General features: G+C 39.2%; 1 protein-coding gene across 3 annotated transcripts in view; it reads right to left on the bottom strand.

The window, feature by feature from the left end:
• LOC136857127 (transcription elongation regulator 1) overlaps nucleotides 1–26,599 on the bottom strand; it is a 513,780-nt gene that overhangs the window by 395,090 nt on the left and 92,091 nt on the right. For all 3 annotated transcript variants that reach the window (XM_067135534.2, XM_067135536.2, XM_067135535.2), the window contains exon 3: nucleotides 15,935–16,189. In XM_067135534.2, the coding sequence (XP_066991635.2) occupies nucleotides 15,935–16,189 (255 nt within the window). The remainder of the gene's footprint in view (nucleotides 1–15,934; nucleotides 16,190–26,599) is intronic.

Raw genomic sequence — 26,599 nt, 5'->3', positions numbered from 1 at the left:
GAGCTGAGCCATTATAGCATACGATTCTTTCAGTGTACGATGGCTCACTGTATGTCTCACTGCAGCGGAAGCTTGGAACTCCGCCAGTGTCCAGTGAGTAAACTCTTTCAAGATTAAAATTATTGTGTCCACCTTTTCAATACAAATATATATTTTCAGTGATTAAATTCTACATGAATTAAAAACACCAGTTAGGGACATGTTTCGCCCTAGTTATAGGCATCTTCAGCCTATATTAATCTTAAGGTCAAGAATTAAAACTATAAACACTGGAACTTATAGTAAACTAACTTAATACTAAATACAATTGTCTTATGCTATTTACATAGTTTACAATATGTACAGTATGTACAATATGTGCATTAACTTTGCCAGAATTTATTTCGAATCATTTGTATTGAAAGGTGGACACAATAATTTTAATCTTGAAAGAGTTTACTTATTGTATCTTCAATACGGAACAAAATGAGATTAGTGTCCAGTGAGCCGATAAGGAGCCGTGTGTATCTGGTGTCTCACTGAGCCGTGCTCGTTCAAGATTCTTTCGGTGTGCCATGGCTCACCGTATGTCTCGCTGCAGCGGAAGCTCGGCTCTCCACTAGTGTCCAGCGAGCCGATAAGAAGCCGTGTGTATCTTGTGTCTCACTGAGCCGCGCTCGTTCACAATTCTTTCAATGTGCCATCATTCACCGTCTCACTGCAGCGGAAGCTCAGCTCCCCGTCAACGTCCATTGAGTGCGCCATTCCGCACTGTCCGCTGAGAGTAAGCTGAATTGTGTGCCGTGAGCTCACCATTCTTGTGAATCGATACACTGCTTCGAATCATGCATTCAGTACCCAACACTAGAGTCAAGGGAATACAGTGTGGTTTCACAAGACTCTTCAATATATCGCTCAACACACTTCTAATTAACGCGAGTGTGATGAGCACTTTGGAACGTTTAGCATGGCAGGTTGATGATAATATTCTTGAGCCCTCTGGAACGTTAGGGATGGCAAAGAGTTAAGTGTATTATTATCTCTACCGTAGTTATAGTTACATAGCAATTCATTTTTTAAGTCATGGTAAAATACTAAATAGTACATTTGCCACAAAAAGGCATGTCACATAGGCCTATTTCAGGAGAAGAAATTGAGAAAGTTTCGCTTTGAAAATGTAAGCAACTCTAATTTGAGTGAAAGTGATGAATAAGATGTTGCTGGATCTTCAGACTGGCACCAGAGAATGAAGGAGCTGTGCCATTAGCTAATGTGTCTACAACAGTTCCTAAAATGTCAGAGTGTAATAATTCAAGTGACAGTGATAATGAAAATGACAGTAAATTACATGATGTTTGGACTGAAAGCCTATTCCCAGAAAATAATGTTGTCTATCCCCATCATTTTTATGAAATCCCAGGCCGAAAGCATGTACGGTATCTCCCAAATACAAGCTTAGAGCTGTGTAACCCTAACCTCTGGCCAACTCACTGGATCCCAGAAATTTAGTTTCCCTATTTCCTTTCTTGTAAAGTAAATTTATTTAGCCAGGAAATGAGCGTGAGCGACAGATCTATGACATCGTAATCTATAATCTTCATTTCCGTATTGACAATTGCACAATTAAAAATAGGAGAGGATTTCCACCAATCAATACTTATTTATTGTATATATTAAACTACAGGACCGGTTTCGACCTCATATTCAAGGTCATCTTCAGCTGAACCATACATACATATTTATATAACGAAGCTTTGATTAAGATTGTGGTGTTGAAGGAATGCCATATGATGATGATGTACATTTAGTTACATACAAAATGTATGTCTTAGCGTGAACTGGTGTATATGTCATTCTGCACAATATTGCAACTGTATGTCTAAAATGTTGAAGGTCTTAAAACTAGTGTATAAAACACGTCTTTTCCTAAACTAATATATATGTACAAGATAAAAACAATATATAAAAACACTTCATGCATATGAACATTCGTTCTTGCTTGGTGGTCAATACATCGACTAACTTCCGTATTTAAGTCTTATTCACAGTTGTACACTTCAGCTGCTATTCTTGGAGTTTGTAAAATTGCATGGATAAAAGTTTTGTCTTCCTGTGCGTATGTGAGATAAAACACTTTCAATTTTAAAAAGGTGCCAAATGTATGGATGAAATTCAAGTAAAATATGTTCAGCTCTGCTGTGTGTGTTGCCCTTTTATTAGAACCAATTCATGTTGTCTTTTTGGCGTCCGTAAATTTGGATGACATTGGTTTCAAAGTAGTGGCTCCTTTCCTATTTGTAGCTGTGCAATGATGTTATGTATATTGTTGTTGGTGTAGCTGAGTTGTGTTTGACATGCGAGCTTGTAATGTACTACCTTCAACATTTTAGACATACAGTTGAAATATTGTGCAGAATGACATATACGCCAGTTCACGCTAAGACGTGCCCCATTTGTATGTAACTAAATGTACATCATCATCATATGGCATTCCTTCAACACCACAATCTTAATCAAAGCTTCATTATATAAATATGTATGTATGGTTCAGCTGAAGATGACCTTGAATATGAGGTCGAAACCGGTCCTGTAGTTTAATATATACAATAAATAAGTATTGATTGGTGGAAATCCTCTCCTATTTTTAATTAAGATCTATGACATAGCAATCATATACCGGCTGGACAAGTCCCGTCTGGTGTCAATAGCGCAGCAGCAGTGGCTCAAAATAGCACCTCATATTCTTTCTCCTGCTGTCTGCAAGGTTCGCTCTGTGGTAAAGTTTCTACAGAAAAAGCGATGGGCCATTCAAAACAAGTGGCATGGAATGCTCAGTGTAGGTGTTGTGCTGATCCATCACAGACACACCTCTAACCTTCTTTTGTTGGGAATGCCCCAGGGTTTCTGACAAGTTCATCGTCTGAAGCTTTTACCAAATCTCTGAGAAAGGTTATTCCATTGCAGGAGTTCAGGGATTTGTGCTTCTCAAACTTTACTGCCATATTTCCGAACAATTTGACTTTGATTAGCCGTCTAGATATCTTTATCAGCACGGATCCATTGCGAAGCTTATGAATCTTGTCAACTTCACGCCGCAACAATTTCTTCCAAGAAATTTCCGATAAGGTAAGGACTTTCTAGCAAGAAGCTTTGGCCATCAACCCTGGAAGTGACCAGAAATCGAGGCAGTCGGTTGTCACTTTCATTATTCAGGACAATTTCAGAAAATTTTTCTTTTCTTAAATTTGGTAAACGCTGTTTTGAAGGTGCCACACATTAAAAAAGAGGTGGTTGAGGATTTCAATTATCAGTCCCATGAGTAGATCGGGAAATAGTCTACCTTCAGCACAGTCCTACATGCTGAGATAAGGCTGGATACACCAGAGGATGCTATATATGTAGAAGTGGGCCGCACACAACTACTAACCCAGTAGCAAAAGTGCCAACCTTTGAAGTGGGTTATCAGTAATCCCGTTTTTAACTCGCGGACCCCCCATCAAAAGTTTTTAGAGTCAAATCCAAAGCACCCTACTTACGCTTTCCTACAGCAATCTATTCTAAGTATATTATAATACAAAATAGAATTTGCTCATTACCTATTAGTTCTACAATAAAAAATTATTTGTAGCTTGTTTCACACCCAGCAGCTGCTTTTCAGTGTAGGATTTCTTGAAACATGCTTCCCCCGAGATGACATTTTTGTCTTCAGAACCATAAGCGATACTAGTACAGATGTACTTAATGTAGGCCTGAATTCTGTCTGATTTTTCCTAACAACACTGAAATCTCTTTCTGTGGGAGAGTTACTGTGATGTATACTTAGTACTGTAAATACAACATTATTTAAGATTTTATTCTTAATTTATCAACACTGAAAACTCTTTCTGTGGGAGAGTTACTGTGAGGTATACTTAGTACTGTAAATACAACATTACTTAAGACTTTATTCTTAATTTATTTACTTTCGTTTTTAAGCTCTGCAATGTTGCCCCAGTTCACATCAATGTTAGGTCCATGTACAATATATTCAGGGAAAGTATCACACCGGTAAACTGAAAATTCCTCTTCAAGTTTGTCATGTTCCCTTTCCTTGACCAAATTTGAGAACCTTCAAACAAAATATTCAAGAGATGAATAGGAAACCTTCATTCTGAGAGAGATGTCTACAACTTCGGCATGATGAAGAAATTCATCATCAAGGGGAAATTTCCTGATAATGTAACTGCAAGCTGCCATATAAAACACTCTTACAGAATTATAAAACATCTCTTCATCACAGTCATTATCTTTCAAGTATGCCCTGGCTTTTGCTTCAATTACCAACTCCTCATTGGCTTTGTGGTATTTCCTCCTCTTGAACTCAACACTCAAAAGGGAGGTAGATTCTGACAATAGAACATGGCTGAACAAATCTGACCAATAGGTCAGTTAAAAGACCAGTAAGTTCCCTCCTAAGAAGATGTATGGCTGGAGCATCTTGTGGCAGAAATAAATTCACTAAGTTAAAGACAGGAAGTGCACTCTGAAGAAAGTAGCAAAACAGTTCTGTGTGTGTGTGGATCTTGTATGAAAGATTTTACAGTTTCAAAACCACTTGTTGCTCTCATTTTTATGGTGGGTCTCACTGAAAAACATGAGTGTCAAAGCTTCCCACTGCTCACGAACTCTATTAATAGACTGAAGAAGCGAGAGCCAAAGGGTACCGACATATTTCAAAATTTTGTGACCATCTGTGCCACAAACAGCCTGATATACTTTCAACGTGTTTTGCCTTTTAGAACTCTTTATCAAGATAGTAATATAACTGAACAACAAAATTCTCTACATTAACTGCTAATCTGGCTCTTGCTTTTTGTGTTCAGATATGTATGAGATGACATGAACAACCCGGTACATAAATAGAAGAATGCCTGTCCTTCACAAATCTGACAACACCTTTATTCGCTATCATTGTGTATGGATTGTCAGATGAAAAAGAAATGCAATTTTCCCATGGAATGGCTAAAGAAGACAATTCACTATTAATAACAGAGAAAATTCCCTCACCTGTATTGTTGGTATTCTCTAAACATGACAATAGAAGAGTTGATATTTTGGCCCCTCTGAGCATTAAAGAAAGAGACAACTATAGACACCGTGCGTGTCGCTCTAGCGGCCGGGCGGAGAACAACATGCGAGGCAGACTTCCAGACTCGCAGTAGCTGTTCTATTATGACTGAACATGTAGTTACTCCGATGATAATGGCAGAGAAAAGGAGATCAAGTAAACGCAACTGTTGTGTTACACAAATACGGGAAGTAAAGCACAATTTCATTATTTTCCAAAATGAGTGATAGAAGTGGACCGAAGGAGGCGATGGATACAAGCAGTTAACCAAATGAAGTAAGTAGGCCTACACATACGTACTGCACGTTTGCAATACGTTCAACTGATCCGATTTCATTTAAGTTTGGTTTTAATTTTTAGCACTGATGGATCATTTTGGCAACCTAAGACTTACTCAAGAATATGCAGTGGACATTTCATTGGAAACAGAAGGTCTGGACACCCACTAAATCCAGCCTATGTTCCCCAAATATTTCCGGATGAATAGAAGAAGAGGAATGTGTCGCCGGGACCCAGCTTACAGCACTTTCACAGACAGCTCAACCGATTAAAACAGGAAGAATCAGACGGAAAATTTGCAAGTACAGTTTGCGAACAGATGCATCTGATTTTCCCAGACTTCATGTTTTCTTGTTCAATAAATGAAAATGACGTAAATACACAAGCATGTATTCCACTTAATTTCGGTCTGGCAGGGGACATTACCAAATGTGATAAAATGTGTGGAATGGAGGCCGATCATGCAGACAAGGGTCCAGGTTTCCAAGGCTACAGTTCCATAAGGAACATTACACAAATGCATGATTTAACAGGTGTGAACTTCAACGTCTTTCCTTGCTGCTTGCGTTATAACTAAACTATAACGTTTCGAAATTACGTAAAGAAACAAGATTATTGATTTTCCTAGTGAAAATGAAAAGTGGACTGTCCTATTCTGCTTTGAGAGTGCTATTCGGTGTTCACAGGACAACAATTTCACATATTTTTACGACCGTGCTTATGCAACTGGTACTGTGTATGAAACATTTCATATTCTGGCCTAGTAAGGAAAGTGTTTAAGAAACAATGCCTCCAACATTTAAGAGAAATTACGGTAACTGTTGAGTCATTATCGATTGCACAGAATTTAGGGTTGAACAACTTCCCCAAGTAGATCAGAGAGTGTATTTCTATTCTCAATACAAGGGTTGCTACACTGCAAAAGTTTTAATTGCAATCACGCTAGTGGTATGATCGCCTTTAAATCTAAATGTTACGGTGGAAGCGCTCGCGACTCATTCATAACAACCGACAGTGGTTTATTAACTTTCCTTTAACCTGGCGATGGGGTCATGGCTGATAAAGGATTTTCTGGCATCAAACTAACTTATCTGGCCGCGGTGTCATAATCGTGACACCACTGTTCTTACACGATGGGAGATTAACAGCTGAGGAAGTTGAGAGTACTTACAATATTGTGAGTGTTATAATTCACGTAGAAAGGTGTATTCAAAGAATCCAAATATACAATATATTACAGAAACTGCCAACAGAACTTTTTCCACATGTGGATGACATCGTGTATATGTGTTGCAAGGTAACGAATTTGCAACCTCCATTAATTAAAGAATAGTTTGAGAATTGTTCTACCATCAGTTTGTTTTCTACAGTAAAACCTCGTTAATTTGAAGTCGCTGGGACTCAAAAATATGACTTCGAATTACGTGATTTTGAATTAACCGCCAATTCGCAGTTCAGAAGTACCAACACTCGCTGCATTACAAAATATTCTAAGGCCCGTTACCGCATGCAGGTAACCTTGATTCACAGTTTATACCTTTCAAATGCCATGAAAAAAGAACTATTTCCAAAATGTATCCAAGAAGGTGCATTTACAGTATTCAAATAATGCACTTGGATATCTCGCTGACAAACATAACCACACGCAACGAAAAAAGAAAAAAAAGCACGATTCAAAGACGAGAAATCTATGCTGGCTCCCATGTGCAAGTAATTTTATTCATTGAATTACTATACTGTAAGCATTTTAGATGCCTTGTATTTACACAGAAAGTGCCCGATGTCCTTAAAATCGATCTTTCCTCTGACTATCCTTGTACGATTTCCCGCCATGGCACTTCTCTTGTACTTCAGAAATGTAAACACTTGCCGCGTCACAAAGTATTCTAAGACTCATTAATACATGCAATCACCTCGATTCACGGTTTAAACCTTTCAAATGCCATGGGAAAAAACTATTTCCAACATGTACCCAACAAGGTGCATTTACAATGTTCAAATAAGGCACTTGGGTAATAACTTACAAACATAACCTCACGCAACGAAAGAAAAATATCACACAATTCAAAGACGAGGATAAATTATGCTGGTTCCCATGTGCAAATGCATTTTTTTGGATTTCTGTACTGTTTGCATTTTTAGATGCTTTGTACTGGCATGGAAAGTGCCGGACGCCCATAACATTGTGGCTTATCGATCTTTCCTATGACGAGGGGATAAAGTTTCTCGCTTCCATGTGCATTGCAACTATATCTGTTGCAACACACTACACACTTGCACGATTCCCCGGCTGGCATTTTCTCCTTTAAAACCATATGATCGTTTGGGCTCGCATTAAAATAAAGTAATGCAGTTTCATCGGCAATGACAATATTGTTCGGTGCCTACGAATCTAACCATGTTTTTTGTTTTCGTCAACTGTCGGCAATGCCAGTGTTCGCGGATTCTGTTTTCCCGCACACTGCCCGTTGCGTGATATTACGGCGTTCCTTAAAAGTTTGAATACAAAAGAATTCCGATTTCATTCAACTTAGTAATCATGAAGCGCACTGTAGATCCACCGAAGCTAGTGTAAATGCGGAAAGCTACAGTACCACTCCACGTTCCGGAACACGCGTTCTATTATGATGCGGATAAATTTCGAGTTGAAATTACTCTGTAACATACTACCATTTTAAAATGTAAAGGCAGTTTCGAATTAAAAGTCTAAATTTCGGTAATGGGGCCGACATTGTACTTCGAATTACGAATTATCCGTACTTCAAATTAAACAATTGAAAAAACATGCAAAACTGTATCTCATGTTACCGGGAACGAGACCTCCTTCGAATTAGGCGGGATTTTGAATTAACCGATTTTGAATTATCGAGGTTCTAATGTATATTCTTTGTTTACATTTTGATCTGCTCAACGTTCAGCAAGCAAGAATTGACGAATAAATACTTAGAGCCGTAATTTCACATCGCTCGCGGGAAACAAAAGGATGCGATGACCAAATAACTGCCAAAGATGTTGTTTCCAACTTACAAACAATGAAACGACGTGAGTTGACCAGTAATGCTCTAAAGGATTGAACATTTTTTTACTTCTTTCCTTTCTTTGCGTAGAAATTAATTTTTATCGTGACAATGTTGCTTTTCCGTTATAATCTCCCCTTCGACCGTAATGCCGCTATCGTGAAGTGAAATCCGTTATCATTACGGACAATCCATAATAGTTGACACCTCTGCAGTAGCCATTCATCACCTCATCATGACCCGAAGTTTGTGGCTGGCAGAGGATGAAACTTCCAAACAGTCACACATGCTCGGAAAACAAACATTACCCAAGGCAGGAGGCAAGGTACACAGGAGGACCAACAAAATATCAGGGGGTTATGATAGAAGACGAAGGAATAAAAATGAAGAAAAAGAGTGCAGGACCTCTCGTGCAATTCGAGGGTCACCTCATTAGTCTGGCTCTACTCCGAGGCCAATCCACAATGGATAACCCTTGGAATCAACAAGCACACAAGCCCCACACCAAAGTCAAGGTGTCCCAACAAAGAATAGGGGCTTCAAGGACCAACAATGAAGAGTCCATCCGTTCGCCCATCCAGCCACCAGAAACTGTGAATCAAATCAAATCAATCACTACTGATCTGCATTTAGCCTTTTCTTAAATGATTGCAAAGAAATTGGAAACTGATTGAACATCTCCCTTGATAACTTATTCCAATCACTAACTCCCCTTCCTATAAACAAATATTTGCCCCCAATTGTCCTCTTGAAATCCAACTTTATCTACATATTGTGATCTTTCCTACTTTTAAGGACACCACTAAAAAGTATCCATCTACCAATGTCATTCGACGCCATCTCTCTATTGACAGCTCGGAACATACGACTTAAAGTCAAAGAATAATACTAGATTATAAATTCCACCTGTTCAATACATAAAGTTTTTTATTTAAATTTAAGAAATAATCTTAACATTCAGAATTCAAGGACATGTTACGCCCATAAAGAGGGCATCATCAGCCTAAAAATCTCATACCTGAAAGAATGAGAAAATCAGGATCCTGATTGTTCTTATTCGTAGATTTTAACGAAGGTTCAAAATATAAATAAGAGGACACTGTTGTAAGTACAAATGTCTAAAAAAGACTACCAAGCGGAAGACAGTAGTTATAAGCACTCTTATGACAAAGTCTTAAAAATCAATCCTTATTATAGATTATTACGAATGTCTAGTTTTTAAATACAGTGAGTTAAAAGTTCAAAACGAATATGTAAATTGCTGCGCTGAAATGAAATCTGGTAAATATGGTGCCTTATTCTGGAGATATACCGAACTCAATAGCTGCAGTCGCTTAAGTGCGGCCAGTATCCAGTAATCGGGAGAGAGTGGGTTCGAGCCCCACTGTCGGCAGCCCTGAAGATGGTTTTCCGTGGTCTCCCATTTTCACAACAGGCAAGTGCTAGGGCTGTACCTTAATTAAGGCCATGGCCGCTTCCTTCCAATTCCCAGGCCTTTCCTCTTCCACCGTCGCCATAATATCTATCTGTGTCAGTGCGACGTAAATCAAACAAAAAATCTGGAGATGGTGTAAGGAGCATATAATAGCTGATATTTATGATAAAAGTCACTCTTAGCGGTGGTTAAATTAAAATCCAAAATTGTTTGTCTGTTGAAGTTGTTAATCTTATGTGAAAAGATAAGACGGCAAACATCTTTAAGCACTTAGGAGCGAGTACAAATACTCGTCACGAACGCAGCTATATTTATATTACCAAGTAGACGTGGTTGGCAATGCCAAATCTTGATTGAAGCATGGGATGCTATTCAGTTCTCTTCAGCTGACAAGGGACATTCCCTACTCGTCACCACCGAATTCACTCAAATTTATAGAACATGCAGGGCTTGGCGAGAAATGAAAGTACCCAAAGTGGGAACTCCAGATGCCCAAGCATATAGAAAATAAAAATAAAAATGCTGACGTGTCTCTCGCACCGTATAAGCCATTTATGTTAGCACGCACGCCGATCAGTAGTTGGCGTAGCGGTAAGAGCTTGGACTAGTAACTCGATGGTCGTGGGCTCGACTCGCCGTGTAGAGAATATTTTTCTCAATTTTTATATTATTCATTTATTTTAAGTTATTTACGTTCTTTCTTTCTTAATCTGCTAACCCTCCAGGATTGGCTTTTCCTTCGGACTAAGCGAGGGATCCCACCTCTACCGCCTCATGGGCAGTGTCCTAGAGCTTCAGACTCTGGGTTGGGGGATACAACTGGGGAGGATGACCAGTACCTCGCCCAGGCGGCCTCACCTGCTATGCTGAACAGGGGCCTTGCGAAGGGATGGGAAGATTGGAAGGGATAGGCAAGGAAGAGGGAAGGAAGCGGCCGTGTCCTTAAGTTAGGTACCATCCCGGCATTTACCTGGAGAAGTGGGACACCACGGAAAACCACTTCAAGGATGGCTGAGGTGGGAACCGAACCCACCTCTACTCAGTTGACCTCCCGAGGCTGAGTGGACCCCGTTCCAGCCCTCGTACCACTTTTCAAATTTCGTGGCAGTCGGGAATCGAACCCGGACCTCCGGGGGTGGCAGCTAATCACACTAACCACTACACCACAGAGGTGGACTTATTTTACTTATGCAGAAGGCATATAGGACGTCATTTTTTTAATGAGGGCACAATTGTAGAAAATTTGGAGTTGCGAACTTTCCCGACGTGTTCAAACAGAAATTCTTCTCTTTTCTCCTTCATTGACTATCTCCCCTCCTTGGAGAATGTGCCATAAACGTGAACAGTCGTTTCGCTGCAAGATTAGTTTTCACCTGACAAGTGAAGGTTGCACCTGGCGGCTGCACACAAACAATAGATTCTTGGCGCAGGTAGACAATGACAATGAAATCCCAATTTTTTTTTACTTCTATGCCTTTTGCGTATAAATAAAATGAATTATTCACCTCTTTGCATAATTGAAAAATTAATAATAAAATTTGACAGGAAAAACAGTCTCCACACGGGGAGTCGAACCCACGACCATCGAATTACCAGTCCAAGCTCTTACCGCTACGCCAACCACTGCGCGGCGTGCGCACTAACGTAAGTGGCTTATACTGTGCGAGAGCCACGTCAACATTTTTATTTTTATTTTCTATTCGCTGGGCCATCTGGAGTTCCCACTTCGGGTACCTTCATTTCTAGCTAAGCCCTGCATGTTCTATAAATCTGAGCGAAATCGGTGGTGACGAGTAGGGAATGTCTCCTTGGGAGAAAAGTTTATACCATAGTAGTCACCAAAGCAGCTATGAAAAACAGATGTTGCAGATTTACTTGCTGCACATTTTGGAAAAAACTAGGCATCACTGCCAGAACTTAAAATAAGTCAGATGTGCAAGAACCATAAGAACCAAAGAACAACGTAGTAGATGATCCATGTTCTGATTTTGAGGAATTGATTGATGACAAGCCTAGTCTAATTCTTTAAATCTCCCATTGCCTTACTATGATTAGAAGACCCACTAGTGTTTAATTTTTCAAATTTTGTGCATGACAATGGATCAATTATTGTGGCATTATTAGCAATTAAAGAATATTTTAGAACAGTTAATAGAAATTGGTACTGAACAATACTGTTAAGTGCCAGCTCAGTGGTAGCCCCTTTCGGTACTTCCAGGAAGGGGCCAGTGACTTGCACGACCTTGGATTAGGGTTGCTATCCATCCGATATATCAGGACCGTCACCGTTATGGACTTTCTTGCCCTGACATCCCGACAAGACCCAATTTTGTCCCGATTTTGAAAAATACTGTTAAGAGCTTGGTTCAAGTACTGATGTAACGCCATCTGTTAGCACAACATGTAAATGCAGCCTCAGTTAGTTTTATTTATGTCAACAAGTTTATTTTGACAAGGTTGTCTCACAGATGGCGTTGCATGCATATCCCGTATCGAAGATTCAAGCCCCTTCTAGATCTAGCGCCATCATTCGAGAAAATACCAGACTTCTCCAGTAGTACAAGGCTGAACTATTTAAGCAGTGCCACGCGGAAGAATCGGGCAGTTTCCATTTGAATAGCAATATGATGAGACGATTTGCTCTAAACTTAATATGAATGAGTGCAAGTTAGTAATCTTAGTTAGAAATGCTGAAGGATAAAGAGAGAAAGTGTCAATTTTTGGATGATTACACAAAATTGTGGTCTTTTGTCAAGAAAGGACGTACGGATCAGGAAGTGGTGTGTGGGATTTGTATCCAGTAACTCATGGAGGTAAGGTAGATATGAGGCATCACACTTCTACGAAGAATCATACAAATAGATTCGCGGTAGCATCGACAAACATGATTAAAGAAGATATTCAGGAAGAATCGCTCGTTGCTGCTGCTGCTGCTGCTAACAATGGCTTAAAAAGTTGTCAAGCATCATCAATCCTTCAGTTCTCTAGACTGTACCGTAAAACTAAATGCTGCAAAGTATCCTGCCTCCAAAGTTGCCACAAAGCAGTCTACAGCCAGGACCATGGCTACAGCGATTGTTAAAAATTTTCTCGCACCATACTCCATGTCCGAATGCATAAAACAATTGCAAGAAGTTTCATTTTACAGCATAGGCACCGATGCATCGACCCACAAAGCTGAAAAGATGTTTCTTTTAGTTGTTCAATACTTCACTGAAACCGAGGGAATACAACAGAAACTGTTGAAGTTTGATTCACTGAAAAACAAAACATTGGAGACAATTGCAAAGTTTTGTCTAGACACTAAGACAAATACAAATTCCATTACCAGTAGATAAATGAATTGCTTTTTGTGGAGACAATACAAATGCCTACTTCGGAGGGGTAGGGCTGGCCTTTCCGTGTACTGTTCTTGTCAGCTGGCTTACCTGCCAGTTCCTTGGAGATTCAACGGGAATGTTCTACCTCTAGCTACCTCGCGAAAATTCTGGCTCAAATCACCTGAGCTATAACGAGAGAGGCTAGCCGCGGACAGTCGTGGTGGAGTCAGTGTTGAACTCCAAGATGGAGTCAGTGTCAGACTCCAAGGTGGAATCAGTGTGAGACACCGTGTATTGGGGGTTTGGTGGCTTGAATGAGACAGGTGTTGGCTGTCACTAGAGTCCCACCGAGGTCTGAACGAGGAGCCGTTATTGTGGTGTCCGAGAGACCAGTGAGTGGGTGGGTTGGAGAAGATGGAAAGGGAGACTGTACTGTTCATGTATTTCTGAGCTCAGCGCGAGTCAGCGAGGGAAGCCGCTATCGTGAGTGTGAGGATAAATGGACCTGTTTTAATGTACGCTATTGTATCGTCCTGCTGTTGGAATACCATTGAGCTGTTTAGAGGTTCACTGCATGTGACTGTGTGAATTACTGGACTGTCTGTTGAATCCAACCAACGAACAGTCATCTTGTATCAAGTGACCCATTGCCCTGTGTTCAGATCCAGCAGTCTACACACAGCTGCTGCACGAGGTGACTGGACTTGGCAAAGTGAAAGTAAGGCTTAACCGTTCACAGGTATAGCAACGGGCCAGACCGCCTGCTGTCGTAAGGAAGAACAACTTGTAAATAGGCAGTAATTAGTAAGTGTGGCCATTCATAGCTGAGAGAGAGAGGGAGAGAGTGTGTGTGCACATGCGCATTTATTGGGTCATCCTGAAATAAATTAGAGTAATGAAACAAATGGAATTTTATTCGTAACAATATGTTTGATTTCAGTTTGTTTCTTAATATAAGGGGAGTCGGTGACAACAGCTTCCTGAATGAACACTAATGTATTGGAAGTTTATTTTTACCTGCTTTCACAGGATTTGTTGAAAGCGATCACTATATTTTTCCAGACACAATTTGCAGCAGTGCAGAAGGTTCTGGGAAACACGTTACAGTTCATCTTCGGTTAAACTCCTCGGGAGCACAAAGAGTATGCGAGTTGTTCCTATACACTTTCTGTTTAAGTTAACCCTAAAGATGGAACGAGAGGTTAAGTCCGCATGTAATTATCAGTTCATCAAAAATCTCATGAATAATTTGCAGTGAATATGCTGATGTGTGAGCTGTGCACTGCTCTGTTGTCCGACTCGTTGGCTGAATGGTCAGCGTACTGGCCTTCGGTTCAAAGGGTCCCGGGTTCCATTCCCGGCCGGGTCGGGGATTTTAACCTTAATTGGTTAATTCCAATGGCTCGGGGGCTGGGTGTGTGTGGTGTATTCAATATTAGAAATCATCCTAGGCAGGGCCCCCATCTTCACAGACATGCAGGTCGCCTAATAGGCCGTCTACTACAAAAAGACCTGCACCAGGCCTCTCCGGAGGCCAAACGCCATTATATTATACTGCTCTGTTGGAAGCAAGTGTACAGTTTTTTCTTCCGTGTGTATTTGAGCGAATGGTCACAAAATGTTATTCACATAGCACTCTGATTTTACCATGCTAATTGTGCACCATACCACAACTTTGTCATGCAACGGAACTTGCATATGTAATTTAGTTTATATTCTAATAAAATTAGGAAAAAAGGAAATTATAGTTTGTATTAATAAGAAATTTGTCCTTTACTGCTGCAATAAGGGGCAAGTCCATCAAAAAGTTGCAAAAGAGGATAAGTCAAACATTTTTGATTTTTCGAGAAGTACTAACACACGTTGTACGAAACTACATTCCCTGAATGTACCTGTTCTAAAGATGTATTTAGGAAGAGAAGATTATACCGATTCCAAATTCTTAAGTCGGAGCAAGTTTTTTGTATTCCCCTAACATTTCATTCAGAATGACCTGTCCCTGTTTGCAAATGGATGACAGGAGTCCTTCATGTGATTTACGTAACTTGCTCCACAGCCTCTACTATTTTTGAAGTATTTCTAATGAGTTTGAGGTTTATAAATATATGAGAACTATTCTCTCCCAATTCATTTTTGTTGCTTTTGTTTTCATGTAATCCTGAAAAGTGAAAGCAATAAGTAATTTGAATGGCAAACCTTAGGAGGAACCTTAATCAAGAACCTTAGTCAGAAGTTCATCAAGAACATTGTGGGAAATGCTATTAGTTTGGTGAAATTTTGAAGGTACTGTTCACTTGGTTCCTGGAAAATGACTGAGACATAATAAACTCCATAATGCTATGGTGAAGAGTATGGGGGACCAGAAAAAAGAACTATCGAGAAGCCAAAAAGGATCACTAATCAGAATATCAAATATGTACAGTCGAAACCAGTTAAGACGTCCCTCTCTAGTGCGTTTCCCTGGTTATTACACCATTATTTCAAAGTCCTCGTCCATGTCCTATTAAATACTTGTTAAAGAAACTTGGATAGCCCATTAACGTCACTCATTAGTATGTTCGTAATTCCCAACATAAGAAATTTAAATTAGCGTTCCCGACCACGTTGCATGCACAATGCACCAGCAACGACTGGCCTGGGTGAGGATTTTGTAGAAAAAATAACTTCACGGCCCTAGCGTGTCAGCGTACAGTTGCAGGGAGCCAGTCTTTGTTGTGGGTGTGCGTTTGTTTGGATCACATAACAGTAGCGTGTGTGACATGTTGGTGCCCAAAAAAGGACAGTAAGACATACTTACAGGTGGATTGCCCATGGGAGGATTCCCTCCAGGACTGGCAGCAGGGTTCATAGGAGGAGGCTGTTGTGGGGGTGGTCCTTGTGGAGGAGGTTGCTGCTGCTGTTGTTGTTGAGGTGGCTGTTGCTGCTGTTGTGGTGGCTGCTGTGGTTGCTGCTGTTGCTGTTGCTGCTGAGGGGGAGGACAACCCATTGGAGGTGGTCCAAATGGTCCAGGTGGAGGCATACCCATTGGGCCCATCATGTGTGGGGGTGGAGGCTGTCAACATAAGGATAAGAAATCCCAATCAGTATGATTTGATATTGTCAATTCTATGCTAATTATCCACATTTAACATCACATCCACACAAAAACTATTCAGATGACAATTCGCAAGGTAGAATGATTTAAGTTATTTTTATAATAAGAGACTATATAATGCTCCTAGCAGTGTCAACCATAGTAAGAAAGAGGATTAACTAAAATACACATTTAATGTTTGAGCTAAAATGAATAGGAAATCTGGGTATACGACTTATGAACTGAATCAGGATTATCTTGCTGCCTTATGCCAAGATCTGAGCAGCTAATGTAAAATCTGATGATCTAAGAATCAACCAACAGCTAAGGATGGAGGAGTTCACCTTTAACAATCAATCACCTCATCTCAGCCAAACTCCATGGCTCCGCACTATACTGGGGTTTATACAATGGCAAAAATGGTGTTAATGTGTGAATAATGTCACGGTTAAACATTTATGTACTACTAGCACTATGCGTCGCGACTTTGTCCACAAGTGTTTTAACTGAAGCAGTTGTTATAGTTGCTTGACCAACTCCTGCTTATCGCCGGGATCGTTAGAATACCTTAGACATGCTCCTTTTTAATCTTCACCGACAAAATATATTTGTAAAACCTGAGCTTTCTCTTCTGAAACTAACACCAAACTTTTGTGTAAATGATCACCTTGACCAAACAATCTGAAAGTTAGCATAAAAGTCTTATGCACTCTGACCACCACCAAAAAGTGTCATCTGGAAACAGCCGATGTATTGTCGAATGAGATCGGTGTAGTGCTCACATCACACTGCTCCTAGGCCCTCTTACCATTATCCTGACTAAAATGCCATAAAGTGGTAGTCAAATTCACAGTATAAATAATGTCTTAGAATAGCGTTGATATCTCATTTTGTTATGAAGTATTTGCTACACATCTCATTTTGTGATAGAAATTTTAGGTCAGCACTTTGAACCCCTTATAAGACAAATTTCAAGAAGTGAAGAAACTGTATTTTACATATTTATATGAAGAATGTCTTAGTGGAAAAACAAAGTTGTATTTTATTTTGTAGCCAACAAAATTTAAAAAGTAAATTTTGAATATACCCCAATTTAACTCTTTAAAATTTTGTTAAACACTTTCTCTGCACACAATTACACTTATACGAACATGTCCTTAAAATTTCATATCTCAAACTTCAATAGTCTTGTCTGGGCATTGAGTGACAAACAGTTGTTCAACCCTTTGTACACCTTGTACATCGAATTTCATAAAATGGAGAAATTTCATTCTAGAGATAAATACAGTACAACCTCATTAGAACATTTCTGCAGAGGATCAACAAAAACGAACGGTGTTAAGCGAGAAAACATACTACTGAATATACGAATAAAAACTATCCAACGGGGATATGGAAACACTAAATACGATTTTTTTCCAGACATGAGGGCATTTTATGTTGTGTATCCACAGGTACAGTGTAAACAATATCTACCATTTCTAAAGATGAGAGGAAAGTATTAAGAGGTGTGAAAAACATGATAGAACATAGGACATAAGCCCTTTTACTTCTCATGTACAGATTTTCTGTTCACACACTTTGACAATGAAGTGGAGGTTACACTCAACCATGTGCGACTGGCAGGAATGACTTAGGTCGCAATTTTTAATAAACTTCCACCAACTCGAATGATCTAGTCGAAACTCAAAGGTGCGAGTTTCAAACTCTGCACACTTCAAATTGCGAACTCTGCACACTTCAAATTGCGGACACCAGTTCAGTTTCTGACATTTTCATTTTGTCTTCATTAGTAAGGAATTTCACGACTTTTTCCGTATCCATAACTAGTCTATCACAAGACAAATATGCACCACACTAGTCAATTTCCAACGATTATGTTCCTAATCCAGATATAGGCTACTGTATCATGCGACAACTATTCGCTACATTTCACTGTACAACTCAACAGAATATTAATTTCTAACTTCTGAGTGGGATGTGAAATACAAGCACAAATAGGCTCACAGTGTTATCTAGCAATCTTGCTGCTACCCGGCAAGCAAAACTGAACATCCCCGCGAAGTTCAGAAATTCAAGGTTTTTTCCCATAATCACGCAACTGTGGCGGCGGCTCTTACCCATGAAATCAAATTTCTTTCACAAGGGATGACAAATAACATTTTCAGGGCTGGGAAAAATGTGATCGTACTAAGCGGTAATAGCGAAAATTTGAAACGCCATAAGAGAGATAACTTTGTATAAATTTAATATGATGAGTATCGGGACTTTGAATTTACGACGTGTTAAGCAGAAAAACGTTTTAATGAAGAATGCACTAACGAGGTTTCACTTCAGATTATTTATTTATCCTGGCAAAGTTAGAGGTTGCTGTCCCCGTCTTACACTTAACCAGTAAGAGAATTACATTGATACATAACTAATTACCGGGGCCTGGATTTTGATGACCTACAAATGTTTAAAAAATGATCTATAAAATGACCACAAATATCCCTAAAATGACCCAAAAACTTAAAAAATGACCTAAAATCGAATGGAACTGAAATAATTCCGTCACACAAAAAATGCAAACAGACTACATCATTATATTTTGAAATGATTTTAATAGGTACCTAATATAATTGAACTATTACTTGACAAATACAAATTATTTGCACATAAATACTGGTTATTATTTCAGTCTATTACTCGGCACTCCAAGTTCTGTGTTCTTTTCTTCAAGGAAAATAACACTTTATGGTACGTGGAACTTTAAGGCTGCAATATCTGAAGAATAAAAAAGAGAGAATTTCGCTGTTAGGTACTCAAATTTTTAATCACATTAGAGGTAATAAAACTGTGCACATAAAATAAATGACAGGCTATACAGGCTTACCACACTCCGCATTACAGCAGACGACTCGTGACCCTTAGTAGATTCTCATAGGAAAAAGGACGACGATTGTCAACCAGCATGTTTTTGTACTATGAAAAGCTCCTTTCAATGTATACGGGTGCTATTGGAGTATACCTGAAGTGCACTAAATCACTGGATGTAATGCTGAAATCTTCACCCGCCAATATCCGAGAAATGAAGCGCAAAACATTAATACCCGAGTCCTTGTCAAGAACACGTTTCAGTTTGTCTGACACTGCCACACCAGAATCTCCACGAGTGCATTTTAATTTGTCTGTGGCTTTCCCGACTAAATTGAACATTTGTTTTTTTAGCCAAACCTCTCTCCTGAAGACGTGTAATAATTGACGACAAGGAACTGAAATTTGCTTTGATGCACACTACTTTTCCCTCCATTTGTGTATCCGAAAACAATTACTGAGCCATCTGAATGGTCTTGGCATCTTGTACGTCAAAAGAATCTATTACATGCTTCACTGTCTGCTAGTGGTCACAATAGTAAATACAGGCATCGATCCACGTACCCCACCATGTGATGCAAGACTGCGGTGGTAACGGAACGTCGGGTGTTTGGAATCTGAAAAGTTCTCTGCATGATGGAGCCTTAGTAAAGACCTCGTTAGTTAGGAACACAAGCGTGTCAACTTCAGGGAAATTTGATCTGACTTTTTCGGCCACTCTGAAAAGCGTGAGCTAGGTAGGTTACATGTACCATTTTTTAGTAAAATGCTTTGATTGCATTGGCAACTTTAACTATGTAAGACGCTGCATCATTCACAAAGAGCAGAACATCATCATACCTTACACTCTCAGACCATAGTAGTCCCACTGATTTATCGAAGAGGCAACATATTGTAGAATTGCAAAACTTTGGTCGTGAGCAAAAATATTCTTCCAGCTTGTCAACTTCAGGGAAGTGCGCACTTCGCGGTAACAGCCAACGGGAGCTCCATTATCAACGGCTGCCAAGCCAAGAATGAGTGCCTCAGTGCAATGTGTGCACGTTTATATGCGAGCGCATGAAACGCACTTCACAATATTGTGACCAACAGCCACATGAACAGAATTCTGTATTTATAAAAAACAGGAGACCTTATTTTTGGGATTACCCTCGTACATGGCCTGTATACCTTTCTAAGAAATCTCTCGGTTTAATATTGTTCAGCCATTGGTTGTGGCATCATACGCATCATACTTCTAATGTACCCACGATAACATTGGCAATGTAACGGCCCTCTACATCACTGGTTTCATTGACTGAAACAAATATTTTGTTTCTGCAGAGTTCTTCTCTATGTCGTTATAGCATTGGGATACATAGTTCTTTCTCAGAGTAGACTCATCCGGAATTACAAAGGTAATCCCAAAAATAAGGTCTCCTGTATTTTTATAAACACACAGACCTGTTTATTTCTATAATGGTTTATATCATTTTACACCTTGAACATTTAGCTATTTTTCTACATAATCACAATTTCGGTCGACGCATTTTTGTAGACACTGTTACAGTTTTTGTATGCCCGTGTCATACCAGCTCGCCACCATGGTATTCAGGAAGTTGTGAGCGGCGCTTAGGGAAACCTCAGGAACCAAAGTGCAGAGATCATCCTGGGTGATCCACCGATCTTCACGCATGATTTGCTCAACTTTCACGACTGTCTCGACGGAAATCGACAGTCTCCCGCTCCGTTGTTCGTTCGTCGTGAATTTCAGTCCGACCGGCTGCAAACTCTCTACACCACTTACGAACATCTTTGACATCCATGCACGACTCACCATACACTTCCGTCAATTGGCGATTGATTTCAATCAGTTCAGTACCTTTTGCGTTCAAAAACTCAATAACTGTGCGCACTTCGCACTTGGCGGTACCATCCAACAGAAGCTCCATTCTCAATAGCTACCAAGCCAAGACTGACTGCCTCAGCACGGCATGCGCATGTTTATATGCGAGCGCAGGAAACACTCTTCACAATATTGTGACCAACAGCCACACAAACGTTCTGTATTTATAAAAAAATGGGAGACCTTATTTTTGGGATTACCCTCGTACATAGCCTGTATACCTTTCTAAGAAATCTCTCAGTTTAATATTGTTCAGCCAATGGTTGTGGCATCGTACACAACCATTAACACAGCTCAAGGGAGATAGGGTCACCTTCCCTATCCTTCCCTTGAGTAATTCTTGTCTGGCACATCCACGTTGTGGAGGTGGGTATCCTCCACATCAGTAGGCCAGTGTGAAGGAGAGTTAACTTCAGGCAGGGACCCCGTCTCACGGGGTATAACGTGGAACCCATGCCGAGGGTTACGGGTGAAGACCTTAACAGCATCTTAGGCAGAGAAGGAGACTTTCGGAATGGCGAGGATGATGGATGAAGCAACCCATCCTTTACGGGGAAACTTAGAAGAGGAAACCACTGCCTTGTGGAGAAGAAGGATCTTCAAAGGCTAAGGGAGTAAACCCCGAAAGAAAATCCTCAGGTCAGCAGATATTTGCTTTCAACTCTAATACAAGCCTCTGATACAAGTTTAAAAATGGAAATGGAATTGACAAGTCTCTGGCTACAGTTGCACAGGATGATGGTAATCCTGATGTTCGTGCAAGTGTTACAATAGAGAACAAAACCCAATTTGGAACGGTAAATATTTTAACAATAAATGGGAAGGAAAATGAATTGATTGACTTTAATGGAGTGACAAAAACTCAACATCCTGGGATTAAGTGAAGTAAAATGGAAAGGGAAAGGAATGAAGAAACTAAGAAAGGTGCTTGTACTGTATAGGTAACAGTAAAGAGCAAAGAAATGAAATGGGATTTATAGTGATTCAGAATGTTGAACAAATAGCTGAAGTTGAGTACGTAAATTAAAGAATTATAATAATGCACATACATGTAAACAAGGAACTACTGAAGACAGTACAGGTGTATGCTCCACAGACAGGATGTAGTGTGGAAGAAAAAGATTATCGGAGATGAGATTTTTTTTTTTTCGTGTGGCTATTTCTAGCCAGGTGCACCCCTTGTAAGGCAGACCCTCCGTTGAAGGTGGGCGGCATCTGCCATTTGTAAGTAACTACGTGTTATTGTGGTGGAGGATAGTGTTTTGTGTTGTGTGTGAGTTGCAGGGATGCTGCGGACAGCACAAACACCCAGCCAGCGAGCCACTGGAATTAACCAATTAGGGTTAAAATCCCCAACCTGGCCGGGAATTGAACCCGGGACCCTCTGAACCGATGACCAGTACGCTGACCATTCAGCCAACGAGTCGGACGGAGATGGGATCATGATAATGGGTGATCTGAATGCTCATGTGGGAACTGATAGAATAGGATATGAGAATGTTTTGGGCCCACATGGGTATGGTGATAGAAATGAAGATGGAGAGAAACTGTTGGACTTTTGTATCAGAAATAACCTGATAATAAAGAACACATGGTTTATGAAGAGGAATAGCCATAATATCAGCCGATACAGTTGGGATAGACAGTATGGAACACTCATCAATTTTGTTATAACAGACCGAGAATGGGGAAGACACGCCATTAATATGAAGATAATCCCCAGTGAAAGTATGGAAGGTGATCATAGATTATTAATTGTGGAATTAAAACAAGTAAAAATCCCTAAAATTGTACTGAAGAAGAAACCAAAGATCAGGATTTGGGAATTGGAAGAGGATAAAAGAATGGCATTCCAAGATTGGAATAAAAAGGAAGTTGCCTGACATGGAAATACGAAGGGGAGAAGAAGAGTGGGACAATTTAAGACAGACATTTGCGGAAGCAGCAACTGAGGTATGCAGGAAAACAAAAGCAAAAGTTAAGGGAAAGGAGACATGGTGGTGGACAGACGAAATAAAGAAATAAAAAGAAAGGAACAAGGTGAAGAGAAAAATGGATAAGGAAAAGCAAAAAACATATCAGAGGGATAAGAATAAGATAAAAAAGGTTACATGTGGAATACAGAAGATTGAAACTACAAGTAAAGAGGAGTATCAAGGAAGAAAAGGAGAAATGTTGGGGAGAGTTTCCCAACATAATTGAGAAAGATAGTCGAGGAATTCAGAAACTATTACACAAGAGTAATAAAATCTAAAAGAATAAATCAAGAAAAAATCAAGGCATTAGGAAGAGAAGATGGATCCATAGTACATGACAAAAAGGGTCTTCAGAAGGTGATGGCAAAGTATTTTGAAAAAACTTTATAATGAGGATGACTGCTCGGAGGAAGAAGGAGATAAGAAAATGGAAATAATAGACGGAGAAAAAGAAGAGAACCCGATAACATGGTTGGAACTTGAAAGGGCAGTGAAAGCAATGACCAAAGGTAAAGCAAGTGGAAAAGACAAATTCAATGCTGATATGATTAAGGCAGTAGGAAACACTGGACTACAGTTGCTATACCAAGCCTTCAATGCCATAAGGAAGGATGAAAGGATACCTGAAGATTTGCAACAAGGAAGCATTGTACCATTGTTCAAAACAGGAAATAAGAAATGTGAAATTATCACATGAGCTAAAAATAATGGAGAAAGTCCTAGACAAAAGACTGAGGGATATAATTAAAACACAGTTAGAGGAGGAACAATATGGCTTTAGACTGAATAGATCAACAATAGACTTGATATTTACAGTGTGAACGATAATAGAAAAACATCTAGAAAAGAACAAGGAAATCATCTTCGTGTTTTTGGATTTGGAAAAAGTTTATGATACAGTTAAGAGAAAACATGTATGGGAATGCCTCCTGAAATGGAATGTACCAAAATCATTAATTAACAAGATAAAAATGTTGTGTCATGAGAGTAAAAGCAGTGTACAAGTAGGGAGTGGTGACTCGGAAACATTTTATACAAAAAAAAGTCTCAAGCAAGGAAGTGCATTGTCACCATTATTGTTTATTATATTGATGGATAAAATCATAAAACGTGTAAAACAGAGTATCAGTAGTGATGAAGTGAATGCTTTGGTATTTGCAGATGTGGTAATTTGGGGAAGGGGAGAAAAGGAAGTACAAAAGAGACTGGACGTTTCGAATGAAAATCTGCAGGAGTTTGGAATGGTAATAAGTAAAATGAAAACTGTAGTCATGCACTGTGGAAAAGAGAAAAAGAGAAGCCAAGTGAACAGAGATGGAGAATAGTTAGAGAATGTAGAACAGTTTACATATCTGGGTAGCTTTATTGACGGAATTAATGAAATCAACCCTGAAATTAATAACAGACTAAGTAAAGGTACAACATTTTATCATCAAGTCAGAGAACTTTTATGGGATGACGAAGTACCCAAGAGAACGAAATTATCATATAAACAGTATTTAATACCAATTGTAACAGAGACTAGACACACTGGTAACTAATAAGAGACAAGATAGTAAGAACCAAGCAGCAGAAATGAAATTTTTAAGAACATCAGTTAAAAAAACAAGAAGAGATAGAATTCAAAATATTAAAATCAGAGAGGAGCTAAATAAAGACCTGTTAGTACAGAAGATACAGAAAGCAAGGCTGAGGTGGTTCGGACATGTAAAAAGAATGGGAAAGGAACGGGTGGCAAGAAGGGAATCGGAAAGAGAATTAAAGGAATGAGACCAGTCGGAAGACCGAGAAGAAGGTGGATGGATCAGATCTGGAAGGACATTAGAGAAGCTGGATTGGATGTGGCAGAAATAATGGAGCAGGAAAACTGGAAGGACAGAAAGGAGTAGAGGAAGTTTGTTAACCACACCTGGACTGGAGTGGGACATTCATGATATTGTTCAATTTCCAGAGTGGAATGTTCGAAGAAACCAAAGCTTCGCACAAGTCTTTACAAAACACAGAGGAATTGCCGCCATCGGAGGATGACTGTGCAAGTAACAGCTGAGAAACTTTCTTCTCTTGACCAATATGTTGCTGAACGGTAAATCTCCTATCTCCTGCCACTTTCACTTCACATATTTTGCAGAAGAGAATTTCATGAACGGTGGTAAAATATCCTCGCCAAATTCCCAAATTATTTGTTCGAATTAAACAGCCCTAGATGGCTTTAACTTCAGTATTATAAATACATTCGAAAAACAATCGCGGCCGATACCACAAATCCACTTAGCACACATGTGGTTGCACTGAGGTACTTCACCAGACTAACATTACTGGGCCTACTGTTGTCTGTCTTCAAACCCCCTCGATTTCAACATCACTTCCGGATTAGTTGCAAACACAGGTGTGTCTCCCAGAATGTGAATATTCCAAGAAAGAAGGGTTGAACAAAGTTATGAAGATTCTCATCGTATTCATCCTCACTTTCAGTTCCATTAATATCCAGTACCATATGCAATAAATGCATCATATACCATTAAATATGTGAGAAATTGACTCAAAACGTACAAAATACTGTAAATTCCATATAATGACATAATAACACGAAAAGCAAGAAAATTACCTAAAAATAAAATGCTTACAAAAATTACAAAAAAATAATAATAAATATGCATTTCTGTAATATGGGGACTATGAACAGGATTTGTATAAAAGTTAGCAATGTCTCATGAGATTTATAAGTTTTCAAGGTTATGTGGGATTCATGTTTTTGACCTTTCTTCTTATATTAGTACGATTTTCTTTGTTACTTGAAACTAATCAGACAACCTTTAATTTTGCGGAAGGTGAATCTGAGCTGGTTTCAGGTTTTAATGTGGAATACAGAAGACTTGGATTTGCTTTCATTTTTTTGGCTGAGTATGCTAGAATTTCATTTATGAGAATAGTGTTTTGTATGATTTTCCTGGGAGGGATGGTTTCACGATTTATTTATTTTTTAAGTTGACTTAGTTAAGTTTTCATATTTATTTGAGTTTGTGGACCTTTACTGCAATTTTGGTACGATAAGTTAATGTATTTAGTGTGAAGGGTTTATTTGTCATTATCGTCAAAATTTCCTATTGCTTTTCTAGGGATGAGGTTATTTACTGGTATATTGTCTCTACTTATTTAGTGTATTTAATTTAGTAAAGTAAATAGAAGATTTATATTATGTTTTCAAAACATGTGCTTTCATAAGCCTAATTTACTAGGTTGTCTGAAATGTAGAAGGTAATAGGATTCAAGATGTAGTATAGGATGTAAAGTAACAGTGAGAATTTAACCAGTGATGGTACATGGATTTTCTGCTAGTTGTGCACTAATTCATGTTAGAAGTACAACTACTGATACTATGGATTGGAATAGGATTTGATTAATAGGGTAAAAATGAATTCCTTAGAATTTGTTGTTGGCTGTAAATGAAAGAATTAGTAGAATTGCAATTGACATAACTGGGGCGATTACACCTCCTTAGCGTATAGGGGATTGATCATAAAATGGCATAAGCAAAAATGAAATATAATTTTGGTTGAATATGTACAGGAGTAACTAGAGGATTAGCAGGGGTAAAATTGTCTGGTTCTCCTAATATTGGAAAGTAAAGGTTGATTTGCTATCCTTAAGATATGGATTAGAGGAGATGTCATT

Source organism: Anabrus simplex, chromosome 1 (genome assembly GCF_040414725.1).
Source record: "Anabrus simplex isolate iqAnaSimp1 chromosome 1, ASM4041472v1, whole genome shotgun sequence".
Classification (NCBI taxonomy): Eukaryota; Metazoa; Arthropoda; class Insecta; order Orthoptera; family Tettigoniidae; genus Anabrus; species Anabrus simplex.
Note: the sequence above shows the minus strand (reverse complement) of the source record. Positions and strands in the feature narration are given on the sequence as shown.